The following is a 25,343-nucleotide window of genomic DNA, read 5'->3' on the forward strand; positions in this document are numbered from 1 at the left end:
TTTACATTTACAATTGAAGTAATACGAACTGACAAGAATGTTATTGCAGACTACCTATCAAGACAAAGGTACCCAAACAGATGAAAGCCAAGAATCAAAAGACATATTTACAATCCTTACTACTCTATCCTTACAGATGGAGAGTATGGGAAAAAGATTACAACAGCTAGAAAGTCAGCAGCATGACTATAAAAATGCGGAGCTAAGTCGATCGGAAGACTCTAAACTTCCAGAGGTAGAAGGAGACGTTGGGAAACTCCAAAAAACCCATAACACAGTTGCTTTATATACAGCTGCAGGTACAAGCAAACAAGTTAGCAAAAAACCACATATCAATGTAAACCTAAATACCGTATTTGATAAGCCATTTACATCAAAAAAGACAAGAGAAGCAATAGTTATAGCCCAGCCAAAAACAAAAGCAAACCTAGTAAAAACATGTTACAACTACGGACTACTTAGCACAGTATATACCCATGACGGAGAAGAAATAATTGGAATACCAGAGCTATACAAAGCATTTGTCACCTTCAAGAGAATTACAAAAGGCAACCTATTCTTCATCAAATTCTACACAGCACCAGCGGAAATACTATATGATGAAATAAAACCCATAATACAGGTGATAAAGATAGGACTAACACGAGATATGATAATACCAGAAGAGATAGAGAAACAACCCGAGATACAGAAAATGGAGATACCAAGTTTCTATGCTAATAAAAGAATAATTGGTATAAGCAACTATTATTCAAGAACTAGCTAACAATTATCTACAAGGAAATGCTATCTGGAGCTACTATTCCAGAGACCAGTTGATGATATATGCCAATTCAAAGGAACTACGCCAAGGAGATATGGATGAAGTCCAGAAATGGATTTTATCATTATTAAAGCCAGAAATGCAACCAACTACCAGAGCATTGAAAAAAGAATTTATTTCAAACGAGTTATTAACAAGATACTGCAAACTAGTAGGACACAAATATCCAGACCACATATGTTCAAAGTGCAACGGAGATGATAACTATGTACCAGAAGTCCAACTAGAATGAAGGTATCAACAAAGAAGACAAAAGAAGAAGACAACTACTGGAAACATATAATGTAAAGTAAATAGTACTAGTCGCATTCATGAACAGTAAAGGTCGTTCATGAATAGTAAGAGTCATAAAGTAAATAGTATATGTCATAATCATGAACAGTAAAGGTCGTTCATGAATAGTAAGAGTCATAAAGTAAATAGTATATGTCATAATCATGAACAGTAAAGGTCGTTCATGAATAGTAGGAGTCATTTGTAAACAGTAAGAGTCGTTTTAATTTTCTTTATATAGAATGTAAATCTGAGGAAGGAGGACATCCTCAGACATCCTCACCCTTACCTTCTCTCTCTAATATTCTCTCTTATCTTCTCTCTTGTAAGAAATATCTGAGTTATTTACAAGTATCTAAAACAGCTATGGAGCATTCAAACGAGTTACAAAACCAGGTAAGTTTATTCATAATCATGTTTAACTAAACTCTTATATTCCTTATAATCTCTTAAATATCATAATTGTTTATCATGTTATAGTACTGTTATAAAGAACATCTTGAGAAAGTTTGCCTGTCTAATAATGCTGAGAGTAGTTAAGCCCAGACTATGCCATCCTAAAGTGGAAACCAGTAGGCAAGGAAGCCGTTTAGGGGAGTACACAGAGTTGAGGCGCTGTTAGGGTAAATGATTGAAGCATGAAAAACATGGTAGTGACCAGAAAAGATTGTTCAGTATAACTTATTAAAATATGATAAACTCTATGATAAACAAAGAGGTTAGAGGGAATATGTTTAGTAAATACATGATAAGGATAAATAGTAAATCTGAATGAACAACCACAACCACACGTATTTATTAGAAGAAAATATTGAGTACAAAATACTTATATTATATATCTTTAACAGACTTAATAACGATGTTAAAAGAAAAATTTATGATATTTTAGTTACTTTTGAAATAATATATGTAATGGAACAAGCATTTACAGAACTAATTGTATCACAAGAAATAGATATATTAGATCTATATGAACTAGATTTATATTCAGATTAATGATCACATATCAAGTTAATAAAATCTGTTTATAAATGAAACATAACACTTTTCATTATATAAGATTCTATAACACCCAGAAATGGAAACTTCTTAAAACCCTCAGTAACATAAATAGAAAAATAGATTGTGTTAAATACAATATTAAAACCTGCAAAGATATTATTAGATATAATAAATTACGTAATAAAGCTTTATTAACTATAGAAAATGAAATTGAATTTTATGAAGATAAACTTGAAAGTTATCAACACAGAAAAGAAATAACACTGAGAAATATAGAAACCATGGATATATGTATCAACAGGTATACATCTCAGTATTAATATGAACAAATCAAAAATTGATAGTTACAAATATTTTAAGTACTGGTTAGAAATTCTAAAACATATAAATATGTCAAAAATAATATTAGAAAAAAATATAGAAGAATATCAAAAAACTAAAGAATCTTATGTAATGAAAAGTGTTATGTTTCATTTATAAACAGATTTTATTAACTTGATATGTGATCATTAATCTGAATATAAATCTAATTCATATAGATCTAATATATCTATTTCTTGTGATACAATTAGTTCTGTAAATGCTTGTTCCATTACATATATTATTTCAAAAGTAACTAAAATATCATAAATTTTTCTTTTAACATCGTTATTAAGTCTGTTAAAGATATATAATATAAGTATTTTGTACTCAATATTTTCTTCTAATAAATACGTGTGGTTGTGGTTGTTCATTCAGATTTACTATTTATCCTTATCATGTATTTACTAAACATATTCCCTCTAACCTCTTTGTTTATCATAGAGTTTATCATATTTTAATAAGTTATACTGAACAATCTTTTCTGGTCACTACCATGTTTTTCATGCTTCAATCATTTACCCTAACAGCGCCTCAACTCCTGTGTACTCCCCTAAACGGCTTCCTTGCCTACTGGTTTCCACTTTAGGATGGCATAGTCTGGGCTTAACTACTCTCAGCATTATTAGACAGGCAAACTTTCTCAAGATGTTCTTTATAACAGTACTATAACATGATAAACAATTATGATATTTAAGAGATTATAAGGAATATAAGAGTTTAGTTAAACATGATTATGAATAAACTTACCTGGTTTTGTAACTCGTTTGAATGCTCCATAGCTGTTTTAGATACTTGTAAATAACTCAGATATTTCTTACAAGAGAGAAGATAAGAGAGAATATTAGAGAGAGAAGGTAAGGGTGAGGATGTCTGAGGATGTCCTCCTTCCTCAGATTTACATTCTATATAAAGAAAATTAAAACGACTCTTACTGTTTACAAATGACTCCTACTATTCATGAACGACCTTTACTGTTCATGATTATGACATATACTATTTACTTTATGACTCTTACTATTCATGAACGACCTTTACTGTTCATGATTATGACATATACTATTTACTTTATGACTCTTACTATTCATGAACGACCTTTACTGTTCATGAATGCGACTAGTACTATTTACTTTACATTATATGTTTCCAGTAGTTGTCTTCTTCTTTTGTCTTCTTTGTTGATACCTTCATTCTAGTTGGACTTCTGGTACATAGTTATCATCTCCGTTGCACTTTGAACATATGTGGTCTGGATATTTGTGTCCTACTAGTTTGCAGTATCTTGTTAATAACTCGTTTGAAATAAATTCTTTTTTCAATGCTCTGGTAGTTGGTTGCATTTCTGGCTTTAATAATGATAAAATCCATTTCTGGACTTCATCCATATCTCCTTGGCGTAGTTCCTTTGAATTGGCATATATCATCAACTGGTCTCTGGAATAGTAGCTCCAGATAGCATTTCCTTGTAGATAATTGTTAGCTAGTTCTTGAATAATAGTTGCTATACCAATTATTCTTTTATTAGCATAGAAACTTGGTATCTCCATTTTCTGTATCTCGGGTTGTTTCTCTATCTCTTCTGGTATTATCATATCTCGTGTTAGTCCTATCTTTATCACCTGTATTATGGGTTTTATTTCATCATATAGTATTTCCGCTGGTGCTGTGTAGAATTTGATGAAGAATAGGTTGCCTTTTGTAATTCTCTTGAAGGTGACAAATGCTTTGTATAGCTCTGGTATTCCAATTATTTCTTCTCCGTCATGGGTATATACTGTGCTACCTTTTTGTTGTGGTGTAGGCTATTAGCATAGGTTGAAGTTTGTGGGGCTATAACTATTGCTTCTCTTGGCTTTTTTGATGTAAATGGCTTATCAAATACGGTATTTAGGTTTACATTGATATGTGGTTTTTTGCTAACTTGTTTGCTTGTACCTGCAGCTGTATATAAAGCAACTGTGTTATGGGTTTTTTGGAGTTTCCCAACGTCTCCTTCTACCTCTGGAAGTTTAGAGTCTTCCGATCGACTTAGCTCCGCATTTTTATAGTCATGCTGCTGACTTTCTAGCTGTTGTAATCTTTTTCCCATACTCTCCATCTGTAAGGATAGAGTAGTAAGGATTGTAAATATGTCTTTTGATTCTTGGCTTTCATCTGTTTGGGTACCTTTGTCTTGATAGGTAGTCTGCAATAACATTCTTGTCAGTTCGTATTACTTCAATTGTAAATGTAAAATTTTGTATATTTAATACAAGTCTCCTTATTTCCTTTGTAGTTACTGAATCCTGTACTTTCCGAGTTATCCACCATTTTACTTGTGTATTATCTGTTCTTACTATAAATTTGTTATAAACAATATATGGCTCAAATGCTAACAAACATTTATATAATCCAAATAGTTCTTTCCTATTTATTTCCCATTTTAATTGTGGTTCCGTGTATGATCCGGAATAATATCTACAATGGTGTTCAATTTTTTCATTATCATATTTATATTTTAGAACTCCTCCGTAGCTGTGATCACTAGAATCAGTTTCTACAATATATGTAAATTGTTTCTTTTCATCTGGAAAATATAGTTTTGGTAATTTTTTACACATATTTTTTATCTTCTGTATATGTATTTTATCTTTTTCGTCAAAATGATATTCTATGTCCTTTTTTAATTTTTTCTGTAATGGTTTTAAGTTTTCTGCTAATTTAGGAATATATTCTCTTACTTGGTTAACCAATCCTAAAAATGATTGTAACTTCTTTTTTGTATCAAGTGTTTCATTCAAGTTAATTATTTTTTGTACTACATGGGTTTGCATTTTTATCCCGTTTTTATCTATTTGTATACCTAAAAATTCTATTTGATTTTTCATTACTTCTGCTTTCTTTTTACTTAAACTTATTCCTGATATTTCTACAATGTGTATGAATTTTTCTAGTAGTTTTATATGTTCGTTCTCTGTTCTAGAATATAGCAATATATCATCTATATATATTATACAATTTTCTAATTGGTTGAAGTAATTATCCATAAAATGTTGATACCTACCTGGTGCATTTTTATATCCAAAAGGTAATACGTTCCATTCGTAAAATCCTTGTGGTACTGTGAATGCTGTTAACTTTTTAGATTCATCTTCTAGTTTTAAATGGTAAAATCCTGATTTACAGTCAAATTTACTAAAATAGTTATATCCTTGTATTTGTCTAATTTTTAGTATTTTATTTGGTATCGGATAATTATATGTTTTTGTTTTTGCATTTAAATTTCTATAATCTATAACCATACGACTTTTTCCTCTTTTTTGTTCACTATGCTTATTTACTATAAATGCTGGGCTAGTATGTTTACTATTACTTTCTTGTATGTAGTTATTATCTAATAATTCTTTTATATGCATTTTAAATTCTGTTAAATCATTAAAATTGTATTTTAAAGGTTTTTGTGTTATTATGCTATTTTCATCTATTAGTTCAATCTTTATTTTTGTTTGATGTTTTTCCCATCCTTGGAGTGGATTATCATTATATAGTAATTCTAGTTTATCTTGTAGTGGTTTTATCTTATTTATTGAGAAAATGATTATCTCTATATTATGGTTACTTTGTATTACATTTTCTAATTTTTGGGTAATCTTTTCACTTCCTTTAATCCAGGGTGTTGTTTTTCTTACTTTATTATTTACTCTTTTTGCTCCTAATTTTTGTTTACACGGGGTAGTAAACCACCAATGTGTTTTTGTTATAATATGTGGGTATAATTTATCTAAAAATGGCATTCCTAATAATATATCTTTATTTGTGAATTCGTAACTATATATTTCTTCTATGGTTAATATTTTATCCCATATTTGTATTTTTATATTTCTTGCTTTATATGTTATCATACTTCCTTCATTATTAAATCCTGTTACTACTATGGGGGTTTTTAGCTTTTCCCATTTACTTTCTGGTAAACAATTATGTCTACACATATTAGCTTCTGCTCCTGTATCCACCATAGGTGTATAATATCTATTATAATATCCTTCTACTATTATTTTGGCAAGTATGTATATCTTTGGCATTATATCAAAGTTCTTTTTATTATTATTTTCTTATTTTCATAACTTATTGTTAATTGCCTATCTTCTAATTTATATGGTTTGACTTTTTCTAACCATTTTATCCCTAGTGTAATATTTTTATCTCCTTGATATATTTTAAAATTTATTAATATTGGTATTCCTCCAATAATTAATTCTTTTTCAGTTGTTTCTTCGTTTTTTCTTAACGCTTTTGGTAGTTCTGAATTTTGTTGTTCTATTGTTACTATCTCTTGTTCTGGTATTAGTTCTCTTATAACATAATTCTCTTCCTGCCCTGTATTTATTAGTATTAAATATTTTCTTTGGTCCATTATTCCTGTTATATAATAATGATGTGGGTTTATTTCTTCTATTTTTTGTTCTATTAATTTTTGTGGAGTGGTATAATTTATTCTTTTTGATGTACTTCTTGATGTACTTCTTGATGATGTTTCTGGCATTTCATTATTTATTCGTTTTGATGTGCTTAATCTTTCTTTTACTATTTCTAAATCTTCATCCATGTCTATTTCTGTATAACTGTAATCATTGTTGTCTATAACTGATACTATTCTTTCGAATGGATTTTCTATTTTTATTTTATTTATTTTATTTTTAGCTGTTATCTTATGTTTTGTTGTTAAGACATATAGATTTTTACATCTTGCTGTGAATATTTTACTTCCTGGTGCTAATTCTATTCCAGACATTTTCCAGTATAATACTAATGATTTATCTATATTTTTATCATCTACTGCTACTGAATAGTTAGCACTTACTATAAATTTAAATTTTTGGTATATTAAGTTACCTCTTACAGCACTTATTATACTCTTTTCTATAGGTTGTACAATCCTATCATCTGCCAAGTATATTTCTATAGGGGTATCTATTCCTTCCCTAAAACATGCTTTTATTAGGATCTCCGTTCCTCCTAAGTGTACATATTTTATTGGATTTTTTGCTTTTATATCTTGTATTTCTTTATTTAGTAGTCTTTTATTTAAAATTGGTATTTGTGCTTTACCTTTGATGTATTTACAATCTATTATATGTTCTCTTTGGCTTACTACATAGTATTCTTCTTTTTGTCTTTTAAACCAATTCTTTATTGTTGGTACTTCTAATATTTTGTCTATACTTAGATCCAATTCTTTTCCTTTTATTTGTTCAAATATATTAGCGTCAAATATTATTTTTTGTTCTGAAGATTGTTCATCTACATTCTGTTAGTTTTTTCTTTTTCCTATATGGTTTTTTATGTTTATAATTTTTTACATAATATCTTCTTCTTGGTTTCCTATATTTATATTTTGAATATTTTGATTTAAATTTCTTTTTCTTTCCTTCTTTTTTGTAATATTTATCTGTGCATCCAAATTGGGGTGCTATTCTACTTTTGCAACATGCCAAATTTTTTACTAATATTTTTTCCATTTTCATGTTTTCTTTATATTTTTCACATAATTCTATAAACCAGTTTTGTAGAAATTTTATCCTTGCTCCTAATGTATCTGCTAGTCCTGCTTCGTTCCAATTTTTTATTATTTTTGAGCTAAAGGGTTCTGGTAATTTTGTAAAATATAATTTTCTTATCTCTTTACTTTCATCTGGACTATATGTTCCTTTATAATAATAGTCTCTAAATGCACAAGTATATTCATCTATATAACACATATTACATATTGCTAATTTTGTCATTAAATTTCTATTTGTAATTTTTTCTTTATTTTGTTCTTCTACTTCTGTTGTCATACTACTAAATTCATTTCTTATTGCTATTTCATATTTATTTAATATATCTGTAACTGTTGTTGTAGTTGTACCGTCAAGTTTTTTATTACTCCTTAATGTGTCTAAGCTTTCACTTGATAAATTTTGTAACCATAATTTTACAGTTCCTATTAATGTTCTTTCTATATATCCTGGTGTTTCCGCTATTGTTATTTTATTATCTATTAGTTGTTTTGAGATATATCCTATCCATAATTGTATTGTTTTATTTATATCTGCTACACAATCTAGATCTAAAAAATTATATTGTTCAGTTATCTGTCTTGGTGCCCATTTCTTATTTAACCTTTTATCCCATAATGTTTTGTTTCTATCATATGCATCATAACTTACTCTGTAATAGGTTGGGTTTAATTGTTTTGGATTTTTTATTCCTGATATGCTTGGTTTATCTTCGTTCATATCTCCTGTATTTATTTCTGGGTTTATTTTTATCTTTTCTATTTTTTCTATAAGTTCTGTGTATGTTTCACTTGTTTCTGAATAGTTTTCTCCTAGTTCTGTGTCTTTATCACTTTGGTCATTTATTTCGTTTATACTTATTTTTGATGGACTCTCCTGTACTTCTTCTAACTGTAATTTGAATCTTTCTATCTCATTTGTTAGTTTTAGTTCTTCTTCTTCTTCTTTACGTTTTTCCTTTTCTTTTAGTTTATTTGCATACATCTGTTTTAGCATCTCTAATTCTTTTTCTAATTCTGTTATTTTAGTGTTTTTTACTTCCTCTATCTGTTGTATTTTTTCTTTAGCTTGCTGTTGTATTTCTTTAATCTCTCGTTTTCTATCTATTTCTTCGTTTTCTTTTGTTATTCTAACCATGGCGGTTAAACTATCCTCTAGTTTTACAGTTTCTTTTTCTAACATTAAGTTTAGGTTATTTCCTATTTTTTTATATGTTCTTCCTAAGTTGGAAAATATTATTGTTATTTTTAATCCTTCTGTATTCTCATATGTTTTTTCTTCTAATGCGAATTCTTCTTTATTCATCTTTTATCTTTTAGATAACAAACATATTTATATTCTGTTTTAGATATTATATCTATTAATTTAGACAGCCTAGCTTTGTTTATTTTTGTGATACTTAAGTATTCATATTCTATGCATAGTTTTTTTAGTTTCTTTCTAATTTTCTGCGATTTCTTAGTTATTTTGATTGTTTCACTGTTTTGCGGGTTTGTACTATTAATGTTAGTGTTATTTTTCATGATTTGTTTCTTAATATATTTTTTATCCTTTGAAAATGCTTTATGATTCTTCTTATGACTTATTAACATGAGGTTTATAAAAGAGGGCCCTTTTATATATCGACACTTAATGAAGAAGACGTCTCAACTTCATAATGGTGTTATAATACGATGAAAGAAATAGGAACACACATGTTTTGTTTGAAACAAATTTGACAAGTTTTTATTCATGAACTTGGACAAGCTTTTGAATATTACATGTATTGAGATAAATCTATAACTTTCTCGTAACTGTTTTTCTTGTAATAGATTTTTATATAGTAAATACTATTCAACAATGTTTTTCCTTATAACCTGTTTCAATACATAATCATGACCCTATCTTAATGTATTAGGAAGGGTTTGAGAGGTTATTCCGTTGTTCTCATGGGAAAGAACACTATGATGAATGTTTTGCATCTTCCTTTATTTTGATATGAAAGAACACAATGATGAATGCTGAGGTTCCGTAACTTCTGCTCGACACTTGTTTCGATTTACATCTCCGTCTTACCGCACGTATTTGTGTACAATATGCAGTCACCCAAGTGTTTGAGCGCTGAAGTATGAAGCCTCGAGCACTTGTTTGTTTCTCACAATTTGGTCCTTTTTCTGAAAACAGAAAAACATACGGGACTCGGAGGTACGATTAAAGATGAAGACTGCCTAACCCGTGTGTATTTCCATCAGATTAATTTGTAACCCTAGGCTGGGAATTTTAGAATATTCCATTTTGTCGTGCAGGTCGTGACTCATCATTTGACACGAGTTAGGGTTTTTGCCTAGAATCTAAAATCGTTAGTAAAATTTTAACAATTCAAAGAAAAATTCTAATATAGCGATACCTGATCGTAGGTGCTTTCTAAGAAATAATATCTCTTTAGGTGGACAGCATTCCAATGCGAGGGTAGAACCTTACCATCCATTGTCTCCAACTCGTATGCTCCTTTTTCCGCAATGTCACGAACTCTGTAGGGTCCTTCCCATGTTGGACTTAGCTTTCCTGAATTAGCAGCTTTTGTAGATTGGAACACCTTTTTAAGCACGAAGTCCCCAATTTTAAAGAATCTGAGGCGTGCTTTCCTGTTATAATACCGTTCAATTACTTGCTTTTGTGCTGCCATCCTTTTTAATGCAGCTTCTCTTCTTCCTTCGAGCAAATCAAGGTTCACCCGCATCTCTTCATCATTTGATTCCTCCGTTGCTTGAACGTACCATGTGCTCGGTTCTCCTATTTCAACTGGAATTAAGGCCTCTACACCATAAACCATTGAAAATGGTTTTTCTCCCGTGCTTGTTTTTTTTGTTGTACGATAAGCCCATAATACTCCAGGTAATACCTCAGGCCAATTACCTTTTGAATCCTATAACCTTTTCTTCATGTTGTTGATAATGACCTTGTTTGTGGATTCCGCTTGTCCATTACCCACTGGATGGTATGGTGTAGATGTTATCCTTTTAATTTTCCAACTTTGAAAAAATTCAGTGATTTGAGCTCCTATGAATTGTAGACCGTTGTCACACACGATTTCCTTTGGTGCTCCAAAACGGCATATTATATTTCTCCAAATGATGTCTTTAACTTCCTTCTCTCGTACCTGTTTAAATGCTCATGCTTCTACCCATTTAGTGAAATAATCTGTAAGTACAAGTAGAAATTTCACCTGACCTTTTGTTTGTGGCAATGGACCTACGATATCCATTCCCCATTTCATAAAGGGCCACGGGGCTATAACAGGGTGCAATAACTCAGCTGGTCTATGCATATTATTGCAGTATCTTTGACGTTTATCACACTTGGACACGAAACCGTTTGCTTCTTCTTCCATTTTAGGCCAATAATACCCTGTTCGAATCAGTGTTTTTACCAGCGACCTTCCTCCTGCGTGATTTCCACAATGTCCTTCATGTACTTCCCTCATCACATATTCTGTTTGGGAAGGTCCGAGACACCTTGCTATTGGCCCATCGAACATCTTTCGATAAAGATTTCCTTGATGTAAACAGTAACGAGCAGCTTTTTTGCGATGTGCATAAGCTTTTCTTTTGTCAGCAGGCACGGTTCTGCGCTGTAAAAAAGCAATAATTTCGTTTCTCCAATCCCATGTTAAATGATTAAAATTTACCTCGTTCTTATCAGGTTCGAGAACGGAATGAAATAAATGCACGATTGAAGCATTTGCGTCGTTTGCTACGTCTACTGCAGATGCGAGATTAGCTAAAGCATCTGCCTCCACATTCTCATCTCTTGGGATCTGCATTACCTTCCAAGTTTGGAATTGCTTTATTAGTTCCCGTACCTTTTCGAGATATTCTTGCATTCGTGTCTCCCTGGCTGTATAAGTCCCCAGTATTTGATTGACCACGAGTTGAGAATCACTCTTGATTATAATCTGTGTTATGCCGAGTTCTCGTGCCAATTCTAGACCTGCAATTACAGCCTCATACTCTACTTCATTGTTAGTTATAGAATGACATTTTATAGCCTGTCTAATAGTTTCACCCGTAGGTGGTACGAGAACTATCCCTAGGCCTGCTCCTTTTACATTAGACGAACCATCAATGAATAAAATCCAAACCCCCGGGTTTGCACCATTAAAAACTTGTAATTCTTTTCTGCTTCTAAATGCATCCCTTGGCTAAAATCAACTACGAAATCGGCTAATACTTGAGATTTTATAACAGTCCTAGGTTGATAAATGATTTCATATTCACTTAATTCTATAGCCCATTTTGCTAACCTCCCTGACAATTCATATTTATGCAAAATATTTCGTAATGGAAAAGCAGTAACTACAACAATGGGATGACATTGAAAATAAGGTCTTAATTTTCTAGATGCCATGATCAAAGTTAATGCTAATTTTTCTAGTTGTGGATATCGTGTTTCAGCATCTAATAAAGACTTGCTTACATAATAGATAGGAGATTGTTTACCTTGGTCCTCACGGACTAAAACAACACTTACCGCAACTTCTGACACGACCAAATAAATGAGTAGCTTTTCTCCTTCTTTTGGTTTTGCCAATAGTGGTGGATTTGACAAGTAAGCTTTTAAATTTCTAAGGGCTTTTTGGAAATCTTCGTTACATTCAAAATGATCTTGCTTTTTGAGTGCGGAGAAAAAATTAAAACATTTTTCTGAAGATTTGGGAATAAATCTCCCCAAAGCTGCAATTCTTCCCGTTAGCCTTTGGACTTCTTTTTTACTCGTAAGGATATCAGGGATCTCCTCTATTGCTTTGATCTGAGAAGGATTTACCTTAATACCACGGTTAGAAACGAGAAAACCCAAAAATTTGCCTGAGGCAACCCCAAATGCACATTTTTCTGGATTGAGTTTCATATTAAATTTTCGTAAAATTTCAAATGTAACAGATAAATGAGAAATATGATCATGAGAATGCTTGGTTTTGACGAGCATATCGTCTATATATACCTCCATGGTTTTTCCTAAATGTTCTTGGAACATTTTGGTGACCAACCTTTGATAGGTTGCTCCAGCATATTTGAGACCAAATGGCATTACTTTATAACAGTAAGTCCCCCTGTCTGTGATGAAAGATGTTTTTTCTTTATCACTAGGGTCCATTTTAATTTGGTTGTACCCTGAATATGCATCTAAAAAAATCAAAAGTTCATGCCCTGCAGTTGCATCAATTAACTGATCTATATGCGGTAAAGGGAAAGAATCTTTTGCGCAGGCTTTGTTAAGATCTGTATAATCCACGCAAACCCGTCACTTACCATTTTTCTTAGGTACAACAACTGTGTTTGCTAACCAATTAGGATACTTTACCTCGCGGATTGACCCAATTTTCAATAGCTTTTGGACCTCATCTTGAATCACCTGATTTTTGAAAGCACCTTGCTTTATTTTCTTTTGCTTTACTGGTGTGAAAGATGGGTCTTCATTTAGTTTGTGAGTCATCACATCCGGTGGTATCCCTGTCATATCAGCATAGGACCAAGCAAAACAGTCCACGTTACCTTTTAAAAATTCAGTCAACATACCTCGCATGTCTGAGCTTAGATTGGCTCCAACATAAACCTTCCGTTCAGGCCACTGCTCAAATAATATCACAGCCTCGAGCTCTTCAATTGTTGTTTTGAAATTTTCATTCTCTTCAGGTTCTTGAATTGTATCAGGTCTCGAGTCTAAATCTGTCTTTTCTTGTTCAGTTGAGGTTTGATCCTTGATACCTTTAACTGTTACCTGTAATTGCTATTTCTCTTTATTCACGGTCCTCGTATCTATTACAGCGTTGATACTTCTGGCTGTCTGCTGATCCCCACGAATTTGGCAAATTCCCCACGGTGATGGGAATTTAATAACTTGATGTAGAGTTGATGGGACAACATCCATATCATGGATCCAAGGTCTCCCTATGATCATATTGTAAGCTATTTCCATATCTACTACCTGAAATTTAGTTTTTTTAACAACACCTGCAGCACAAATTGTTAGAATTACCTCTCCTTTTGTTACCACACTTAAATTGTCGAACCCGGACAAGGTATGCGCCTTAGGTATCATTTTGTCTTCAGCTTGTATTTCACGTAATACCCTTAATAGTATAATATTTACGGAACTTCCTGGATCAATCAAAACTCGTTTTACATTAGTATCATGTACAAGTAAAGATATTACCAGTGCGTCGTTATGTGGTGTCATTACTCCTTCGATATCTGCATCATCGAAAGAAATACTTTCATTTTCTATAACCTGCCGTAATCATTTCCCGTGTGTTATCATTACTTTAGAAACCTTGTTGAAAGCTGTATATGTTACACCGTGAATATCTTCTCCACCACTTATAACGTTCCCGATTCTCTTGGGTGAAGGAGGCTTTGGTGGCTCTTGTCTATTTTTCATATAGGCTTGCTTACCTTTCTCACTAAATAACACAGTTAGATACCCTTGTTTCAATAGATGATCCACTTCACTTTGTAAGAATCTACATTCTAAAGTTTTATGCCCGTGATCATTGTAGAATTCGCACCAATGGTCTGGATTGCGCCTATTTGGATTTGACTGCATCTCTTTTGGCCATCGTACCTTATCTCCCATGCTCCTCAAAACAGCTACGAGCTCGGAGGTAGTGACATTAAAGTTATATCCACCGAACCTTGCCTTTAAACTTCTATCATCATCTCGTGACTCTTGTTTGTTTCGGTCATGTCTGAACCTTAATGAAGAACCAGATTCCTTGTTCCTCAATTTTTGATCATATCGTTGACTATCCTACTTTGACCGTGAGTCATTCCCTGCAGGACCCATGTATGGATCGTACCTGTTTTTACCTGATCTTTTTTCTGTTTCTCATCTCCTGGATTTGCTCCTTTCTTCATGATGAAACTGAAGTACGGTATCTTCCTCAATTCGCAACTTCGTACTATACCTGTTATAAATGTCATTCCACGTGGTTGCAGGGAACTCTCGAAGGCTTTCTCTAAGTCTTCTCGTGGCTTCTGAACTTTTGTCATTTAAGTTGCTTGCAAAAGCTATTGCAACCCAGTTATCAGGTACACGAGGCAAAGTCATCCTCTGACGTTGGAATCTATAAACAAAATCTCTAAGCAACTCTGTGTCCCCTTGTTTAACTTTGAAAATGTCTTCCATTCTTTTTTCAACCTTTTGAGCTCCTGAGTGTGCTTTAATAAAAGAATCTGCAAGCTCAGCAAAAGAGTTTACAGAATTTTCAGGTAAAAGAGAATACCAGGTTAATGCACCCTTGGTGAGTGTTTCTCCAAATTTCTTGACCAACATTGATTCAATTTCTTGCTTGGTCAAGTCGTTGCCTTTTACACCTGTAGTAAATGCAGTTACGTGATCACGTGGGTCTGTTGTGCCATCATATTTCGAGATGTCAGGCATTTTGAACTTTTTAAGGATTGGAAGGGGATCAGCACTTGGTTTCCAAGGTTGTTGTGAGTGTTTATCCACATCCACTCCTTTGATTACCGGGGTAACTCCAGGGATTTCCTCGATGCGCTCATTCTGTTCCTTAAGCTGTTTCTGCAAAGTTAGTATTAAATTTTGCAAATGAGAATTATTTGAATTACCTGGTTCTCCTTCCTATGGTTCACTGGGGGTTCCTCCAAAATTAACAAGGCCAGAACGAAGATTCTCCAATGTAATATTATTAGGTGTAGGTGTGGGTGGTGCAACAGGTAATCGACTAACTAGATCCTGAAGAGCTTTGCTAACCCGTGCATCAATTACTTTTTGTAAAGCTTCATCTGCCCCTTTAAAATGTTCAGATTGCTCTTGTTGATCAGCACAAGATTCAGGAGCAGGAGTGCCTTCGTGAGATTGACGTGGTGAATTTTGGGTGGAGGGAACCACGTCAATGTTCTGTAAATCTCCTTGAATTTGATGGATTTGATTTTCATGGTTTCCTAAGGTGTTTTCACTGTTATTGTTGTTATTGTTATTGTTGTTTGACATGATGATGACAACGGATAGAATGTAGCTTAAACGAAAAGATTATCAGTTTTTCGGTAACGGAACCAATTTGTTTAACCAAAAATCTGAGTCTTTGGTCAAAGCTAGAAATAAAGAGAAATTCGGGTTACTGATAATCAGGAGAATAATAGAAGATTTCTGAGAATAAGTAGTTTTGTATTTCAGTGTAATCTCGATAATATTTCGTGTCTCTACAGATGTTGAGTCCTTCTCCTTTTATAGTTGATTCTAGGAGAAGATGTAATGCCTTTGTCTTAATGAGGCAATTATGAGCAATAAATGACATTAAAAGAAACGTTACACAATCATTTCTATTTAATTCAAATATTCTAACGTATTTGATATTTAATTCTGTATTTAGACTCTTTTACGTCATCAGATTCGTATCTTCAACTTCTTCCGATCTTCGGTCTTTAAATGACTCGAATAGATACGAGACTCGTACCTATTTGAGTAACGGTCCACACCTATGTTATTTTCTTCCTCCTATCTGTTGTCTCCCGTGCCTCTTGGCTATTTATTGCGTTTTGACCTTTGACCAGTCCACGTGTCATGATACGTCATCTTCAATATTCAGACTCAGTTTTTTCCCGATACACAAATATTGTCGGAACCCCTATAGATTTTAAGACAAGCACAAGTACTCGTAAGTGCAACAAAAATTTCTGCATGATGTTGATTCATTTAAATGTAGCATCGAAAGATTAGAAATAGAAAACTTAAACGAATTTAAAGAAACTAGTAGTAATAATAAATATCATACAAAAATCTGATAATGAGGTTATAATTATTCGAGGAGTATGAAGACCACAACTATATGAGCTTACGTCTTTCTCCGTGCCATAGATGTAGGATTGCCGTCAAAAAGGCCCTCAATTAACGTTTCAATTTCTTCAGGCTGGTACTTTATATACTTCTCTGCATGCTTTGTATTGTCTAAATACTGCCTAAATCTCCCAAAGAAGGACCTGTACGCCGGAATCAACACCGCCGATATAGAAACTCTTAGCTCCGACCGAAGCTGCTCGTCGCTCACCACCCAAGTGCTCTGCGTACGATGGATTTCGTCAAGCATTGTGCTGAAATTCTTGAACCTCTCTTTCACTACTGGCTTTGTCACTTTCCCACTCACTTGCATCCCGTCGTGACTTAGTATTTGTAACACTCTTCCCCATGTTTCTCTTTGGTAATTCTTATGGTATTGCCTCACGGTCGTTGATCTTCTTCGACACCATGTGTCGCCCATCACTTGGCGGACATCCGTGGATCCTTTGGCCTTTTGTAAGATGTATCTGCCGTTGTTCATTAAGAATATGTCACGCAAAGAAGGGTCTCTATATAAGTTTGACTTAGCTTCTAGATTTGAATCCAACAGTTCCAATATTTTCATGATCTGTGATGAAAACGGCGTCGTGGCAGCTACATCATCGTGTGGGCTTTCGCTCTCAACGTGATCATCCAGTGTCGTGGCGGAGGAATATGCCTCCAACTTTGCGTGTTCTTGGAAAATATGTTCAAGGGCGTCTCTGTATTCACAGGCGTATTTTAGATAGTTCATGACATAACGTGTGAGCGGGTGCACTGCACCACCAGGGACCGGCGTTCTAGCTGCATCGTTCTTGATGGAACTTTCGAGATCACAGAATACGTTGACAGCTGCCTCCCCGAACCTATCTCTCGTGGCTAAGATCTCTGATTTCAGTTCGTGCTCACCATCATTGGAGAAAGATTCACTTATGGCAGAAACTAGATCGCGAATGGCTTCGTATATGTCTAGAAATTTGAAAAGTTTCTCGGCGGAACGTTTTGTTCTGGAGACCGCCTCAGCGAAGTCAAGAATCTGAATTACAATCGAACGTGCCAGGTTGCTAAATAGGCTTTGAGAGATCTTTGGAGAATCGAAGAAAACTGATTCCCCGAGTCTCTTTTCGCCAGGAAACAGAGTGCTTGAGCAGCTCTTCGCAACAATGATCCATTGGGTGATTTCTCCTTCTAGAGAATCCCATGGCATTCTCTGCACATCATCTCCGTTTATCTTCTCGAATTCGAGCATTTTCAGTTGCTCATAGAATGCGTTTCTTCGTGAAATTGAATATACTTGACAACATTCTGTTTCAAACCCGGCTGAGATCATGGCAGTGGCAATTCGATTCATTCTTGTCACGACCTCGGGTGGATACGATGGATAATCCGAATTTTTTTCTACTTTTGAATTGGAACAACCTCCGAAATCTTCTAATAAGGTTCGGAATTCTTCTTCCATGAAAGTCATGGCTCGTTGCAAGACCAAATTGGTCCGATTCAACAACGTTAACCCTGACGGAGATGATTTGGCGATGACATTTGTCAATTTTGATAAATGCATCACGGCTTCAAGGAAAAATGACTCTTCCTCTGTCATCTTACCCAATCTGGTCGGTATTTCACCAGAATTATATTTTGCAATCCTGGACTCTATGATTTTGGAGAACGTTTCAATATTTTCAGGGGCTTCCGAGTTTTCATCAGATGTGGAAACGGTATTTTTGAATGGATCAATATCTGATGCTGGACAGCCACTGTCATTATTCTTCTTCTCCATTTGCTCTTTCTAAACGGATATGGAGGAGCAAAAGAGAAGGGATCCGAAGAATGTATGCATGCAACTGTGGAAAAATGAATCAAGTAGTAAAATGGGACATTTTCATGGAATTTTGTTAGAGGAAATTTGTTTGAGATTGAAGATGTTTTTTCTGTTTTCCTATTACTACGTGTTTAAGGGAAGGTGGTTTATTTTCGGAAGATGGTCGGTACAGGAAGACTATTGACTCGGTTAATAAAGGTTATTAGTGCTCCCCATGACTTGATTTCGGCAAGGCTTCCCACTATTCCCAGCTCTCCTGTAGTTACAGTTAAGCCCCAATCATAATTTAGTGGTCAACAGTTTGAATTATTATGCACCAGTTTGACTACCAATGCCTTTGTGTCACTATTCGCCAATTGGATTTTCTTTATTATCAAGCAATTGCAGCAGCAACAATAACAACAAACCCAATATATTTTCATAAATGGAGTCTGGGGAGAAAATTGTGTACGCAAACATTGCCCCTACCTTATAGAGATAAAGAGACTGTTTCCGATAGACCTTCGGTTCTAGGAACAAAGAAGATCAAGCAACAAGTAGCAAACAATAGTAACAACAATGTATTATGGTAACAGGCGCGAATGACATGTCATGTAATAGTAAAGAACCATGAATAAGATAATACAAAAATAGTCCTATTACAACTGGTAAGCCTAGAAGAAACACACTACTATGTGTCAACCTACAATTTTAATCCTCGACCTCCACACCTTTCTATCGTGGGTCATATCCTCAGTAAGTTGGAGCAATGACATGTCCTGCCCAACTACCTCTCCCAAATACTTCTTAGGCCTATCCGTTTCTTTCCTCAGACCCGCCATGGATAACCTATCACACCTTCTTACCGGAGCATCTATCTCTTTCCTCTTCACATGTCCGAACCATCTCAGCCTCGATTCCCGTAATTTGTCTTCCATAGATGCCACTCCTACCTTGTCCCTAATAACTAAACTCAATAACAGAAAATCTCTAAATATCTAATATAAGTAACTGAAACTCTACTACCACCGTCCCAACATTTGGTGTCAACGAGAACATGAGCACTACAACATCTCAACATATGACAAACTCTAGTACAATTATCTGAATAGCATAACAATACTGAAGAAAATAAAAGGAAGGAGAATCAAGGTCTACGAGCGTCATAGCAGCTACCTCAAAGTCTTCGAGTAGGAACTAGCACCAATCAAGCAATCACCGCGTCCATATATATCCGGATCTGCACAGAAAGTGCAGAGTATGTTACGAGTACAACCGACCTAATATACTCCATAAGTATTGTAGCGAACCTCGACGAGGTAAAAGAAGCACAAATTATAAATGATGCTAGCTATAACCTGTACAGTTTCATCATTTTAACAAATACAGAACAATAATGAAATCAAGTCATAAAGCACATGAAGAAGCATCTGAGTGTGTGTGTGTACAATTTCTCAAATACTTTGCTCGGTCGGCATATAGAGATAATATGCAGTTAAATTAGGTAAGTAATCACGAAAATTGCAAGTAGTGATGAAATTCGAACAACCACTAGCCATATTTCCTCAACCTTTCCAATCTACACCAAACTATTGATCAGCTTTCCTCAATATCCACGTGTACACCATCAAGTGATAAACATGAGACGGTGACCCTAGGGAGATGGACTATATCCACACTCAAGCACGGCCAATTCAATGTGCAACCAGCCTGGCGTGAATAATCCGCCCTTTGGGGTCACAGTCATAACCGTACAATCCGCTTGGCATGGTCACAAGTATAACAACACAATCTGCTCGGCGTGGTCACATGCATAATAACACATTTCTCCCGGTGTGGTCACATGCACAACAACACAATTCACCCGGCGTGGTCACATGCACACAGTCCAATCATATCACATAGGAGAAATAAACAAGAATAAATGTATGTGATAAATATTTAACAAATATCATGTTCTTTGACTGGTAAAAAAAATATGAGTAGGCATGTACAAAGTGTGCTATCGTAGCTCGAATCGTCAAATTTCATCACAAAATAGCATTTATCAAGTTCATTTAGGGATTAAACGTCTATGTAGCCTCAAACATGGCTCAAATAGTTCACAACAATTTTACGAATGTAAGAAACAACATAGTTTAAAGCTTATCAATCAATTCTAGGCATATCATATTCTAAGCACAACCCGAGCATGGATAAATACCCCTGGTATTAGCACTTGGGCTCTAAACCCCATACATGTGCACACCCATAACACATAGCTATCACAAAATAATTAGGAAACTAGTGCCTCAGCCAAGTTTAGATAAGATACTTACATCAAGCAAAACAAATTACTCCCCTAACAAGTCCTTCCTATGCGTAGTAACCTCCGAAAGGCCAGAATCTAGCCCAAATAACTTAATACTATTAATAAAAGATATAAGAATCAATTCTAAATGACAAAGATAAGATCTTTAACCAAAATCAAAACGTCAACCCCAGTTTTGCACCTCGGAATTTGACGAAATTCATAAATTCCGAACACCCATTCAATTACGAGTCCAACCATACCAAAATCATCCAATTCCAACCACAAATCGCCCCTCAAATCTTCAAATTTCACTATCCAATAACATAGTTCAAAAATTCCCAAATTCTAACTTAGTTTTATGAGAAATAGGTGAAATAATATGGGTATTCAATATTTATGGATAAATATAAAATCACTCTACTGGGAACATAGTCCAGAGAACTCCTCCACTCAACCCTTTGGAAACCCCGGCATTGTCAATGTCACGATCTTAGCATGAAATCCAGAATAGCATGACATGGTGATAGCCAATCCATGCCTAGAATCACATCAAAATCAACAATAATAAGAAGTAAGAGAACAATTCTCATCTCCAATCTCTCAATAGTTTCCCCACATGACCGATACACACAGTCTACAATAATATAGTCACCCACCGACATAGATATATAAATAGGCGTAACTAAGGAAGTACAGGGCGTACCCAAATAATGAGCAAAGTACGATGATACATATGATTAGGTGAAACCAGGGTCAAATAATATGGAAACATCTCTATGGCACACTGAAACAATACTTTTGATCACAGTATCAAAGGCAACTGCATCTGGCCTGGCTAGATATGCATAGCAACTGGCCTAACCACCACCTGATCGACCTCTCCCTCTAGGGTGGCCTAGAGCTGACTGGGCCCCACTCCGAGCTGGCTGTGTGGGGGGTGTAGCAACTGGTGCTAGAATCATAGACAAAATTCTCTACTATGGAACCCTACTCGATAGTCTAGGGCAATCTCTCTTGAGATGACTCAAGTCTTCAACAGGCTACTGACCTTGATAACCCAAAAAACTGTCTATGGAAACCTGGGCAGATGAAGCATGGTAAGAACTATTTGCTGGCAATGCACTGAATGATAACTGAGTCGGGTGTGCATTATAGGATTGTGACTAACTGAAGAACCATGAGGAACATCGCAAGCTGCCTAAACAGGCCAATGATAACGATCCCTATTGTGATGGGTTAGCCCTCCAAATGAGGCAGTACTGAAACCACTTGAACTATGAGGCCTCTTGGCCTTCCTCTGCTCACGTCTTGTCTACGAGCCACCTCTTGGCATCTAGCAATATCAACCACCTCACCAATCCTCGCACCCATCACAATCTCCCTAGTCATGATGAAACGTATTCCATAGTCAAGGCCATCAATGAACCTCAAAATCCTTTCCCTCTCAGTGGGAACCAACCATACCACGTGGTGAGCCAATATTGAAAACCTCATCGTATACTGAGTCACTGTCATACCCTCCTGGCGTAGCTGCACAAACTGCCTGCACAACTCCTCTCTGCGAGTCTATGGGGCAAACTTAACTAAGAAGAGAACTGAGAACACATGCCATGTAAGTGGTGCTGCGTCAGCTGTCCTGCTCAAATCATAAGTTTGCCACCATCGTTAGTTTCCCCGGTCAGCTGAAAAGTAGTAAATGAAACCCTAATGGTGACCAATAATACTCGCTGTGCGAAGGATACACTAACACCGGTCAATAAAATCCTGAGCATCCTCCGACTCCGTTCGACTAAACTTTGGAGGATTAAGCCTTCAAAACCGCTCCAGTCTCTTCTGCTCCTCATCACTCACATGAGGGCCAACCTGGGCCGGAGTAGCAGCAACCGACTGGGCTAGTAGTACCCCTAGTGTCTGGAGTCCCTGAGTTACCTGTTGTGGAGTATAGGCGGCAGGAGTCTAAGCACCTCCCCCGGCCTGAGAAGTGGCTGGTCTATCTGGAACCAAGATTTCCTGAGCAAGGCTCTTGCATATAGTCAAAATCTTGGCCAAAACCTCCTGATGGTCTAGAATCACCGTGGACACAACTGGTGCTTGAGTTTATTCCACCGTCTTGACCACATCTTATAACTTGCCCTAAGCTGGAGCAACTGGTGGCTCCACAGCTGTTGCTCTAACTGTAATATGAGTTGCACCTCGGCTTCTACTGCAGCCCCGACCTTTCGCGACCTTAGCTGGTGGTCGTCCGCTTGATCCAGTCGCATGTGTCCTCATCATCTATGAGAGAATAAAAGAATACAAATTTAGATTTTGGAATGAAAAAATTCATATGACAGGAATATAAGAAGGTCATGTTTCCTAACGGTTAGGTAGCCTCTCGAAGATAAGTACAAACATATCTTATTGATCCGCAAGACTCTACTAAACTTGCTCCTAACTCGGGAGACCTAAGTAATCTAGTGCTATGATACAAACTTGTTACGACCCAAAATCTAAACCCATCGTGATGGCGTCTAACACAGTTACTAGGCAAGCCAACAATAACATAATAGGTAAACATTTGAATAAAATAGGTTTATTAACCTCAACAATGGAAAATCTCATAAATATCTAATAAAGGTAACTGAAACTCTATTACCACCATTCCAACACCTGGTGTCAACGCGTATATGAGCATTACAACATCTCAACATAAAACAAACTCTAGTACAATTATTTGAATAGTAGAATTATATTGAAGAAAATAAAAGGAAGGAGAATCAAGGTTTGCGGACGTCATAGCAGCTACCTCAAAGTCTTCGCGAAGGTACTAGCACCAATCTAGCAATCGCCTCGCCCAGGTGTACTTGGATCTGCAGATGAAGTGTAGAAGCAGTATAAGTACAATCGACCTAATGTACTCAATAAGTATTGTAGCTAGCCTCGACGAGGTAAAAGAAGCACGAATTATAAATGATGCTAGCTATAACCTGTACAGATTCATCATTTTAACTAGCACAGAACAATAATAAAATCTAGTCATAAAGCATAGGAAGAATCATTTGTGTGTGTATGTCTACACTTTGTCAAATACTATGCTTAGTCAATGTTTGGAATATTGAGATTATATGCAGTAGTATCAGGTAAATAATCACTAAAATTGCAAATAAAGATGAAATGCAAAATAGGAACAACCACTCGCAAGATTTCCTCAACATTTCGAATTCCACACCAAACCACTGATCAACTTTCCTCAATATTCCCATGTACACCATGAAGAGAGAAACACGAGAGGGGTGACCCTAAGTGGATGGATCCATATCCATACGAAAAGCACGACCAATTTAACGTGCTACCAGCCCGACGTAGTCACAAGCTCAATATAATAATCTGCCCGGTGTGGTTACATGCTTAACAGTACAATCCACCCGGCATGGTCACGAACATAACAACACAATCCTCCTGGCATGGTCACATGAATAACAACATAATTCACATGGCATGGTTACAGGCACAACAACACAATTAGGAGAAATAAACAAGAATACATGTATGTGATGAATAATTAACAAGTCTCATGCTCCTTGACTGGTAAAAATATCATGCTAAGTGTAGGCATGTGCAAAGTATGCTATCATAGCTCAAATCGACAAATTTCATCATAGAACAACATTCATTGATTTCATTTAGGGATTAAACCTCTATATAGCCTCAAACATGGCTCAAATAGTTCACAACAATGTTATAAATAAACATCATAGCTTGAAGCTTAAAAGTCAATTCTAGGCATATCATAGCCTAAGCACAACCCGAGCATGGATAAATACCCTCTTGTGATAGCACATGGGATCAAAACCCCACACATGTGTGCACCCATAGCAAGTATCTATCACAAATAATTCGGCAACTAGTGCCTCAACAAAGTTTCGATAAGATACTTACCTTAAGAAAGCCAAATTACTCCCCTAACATACCCTTCCCACACGTATCAACCTCCGTAAGGCCCGAGTCTAGCCAAAATAATGTAATACTATCAATAAAAGCTATATTGATTCTAAATGGTAAAGCTAAAATCTTTAACCTAAATAAAAAAGGCAACCATAAAAACCAACCCCGGGCCTGTTTCTCGGAACTTGAAAAATTCACAAATTTCGGACACCCATTAAATTACGAGTCCAACCATACAGTAATCATCCAATTCCTACCCAAAATCGCCCCTCAAATCATCAAATTTCACTCTCCAATAATATAGTCAAAAAATCCCCAAATTCTAACTTATATTCATGAGAAATAGGTGAAATAGTCAATAGGTATTCAATATTTATGGACAAAAGTGATTAAAAGTCACTTACCTCTTCAATTTAGGTGGAAACCCCTCCAAAAATCTCCCTAGTCCAAACTTTAAAAATCCCAAAAATGAGAAAAACAACTAAATCCATCGATCTTTAAACACTGCCAGCAATATTG

The 25,343-nt window shown here is 35.2% G+C and overlaps 1 protein-coding gene and 1 pseudogene across 1 annotated transcript; both read right to left on the reverse strand.

The window, feature by feature from the left end:
* Positions 1-8,111: 8,111 nt before the first annotated feature.
* LOC138884303 (uncharacterized) lies at positions 8,112-9,300 on the reverse strand (annotated as a pseudogene).
* A 6,840-nt stretch (positions 9,301-16,140) lies between these two features.
* Positions 16,141-18,744, reverse strand: LOC104217508 (exocyst complex component EXO70C1-like). Its single transcript, XM_009767783.2, has 2 exons — positions 16,833-18,744; positions 16,141-16,621 (listed from the first exon to the last, which is right to left on the reverse strand). Exons 1-2 carry the CDS (start codon positions 18,584-18,586, stop codon positions 16,585-16,587), a joined length of 1,791 nt encoding a protein of 596 aa, XP_009766085.1. The 5' UTR covers positions 18,587-18,744; the 3' UTR covers positions 16,141-16,584.
* Positions 18,745-25,343: the final 6,599 nt, after the last annotated feature.

This window comes from Nicotiana sylvestris, chromosome 12, assembly GCF_000393655.2.
Source record: "Nicotiana sylvestris chromosome 12, ASM39365v2, whole genome shotgun sequence".
In the NCBI taxonomy this organism is placed as follows: Eukaryota; Viridiplantae; Streptophyta; class Magnoliopsida; order Solanales; family Solanaceae; genus Nicotiana; species Nicotiana sylvestris.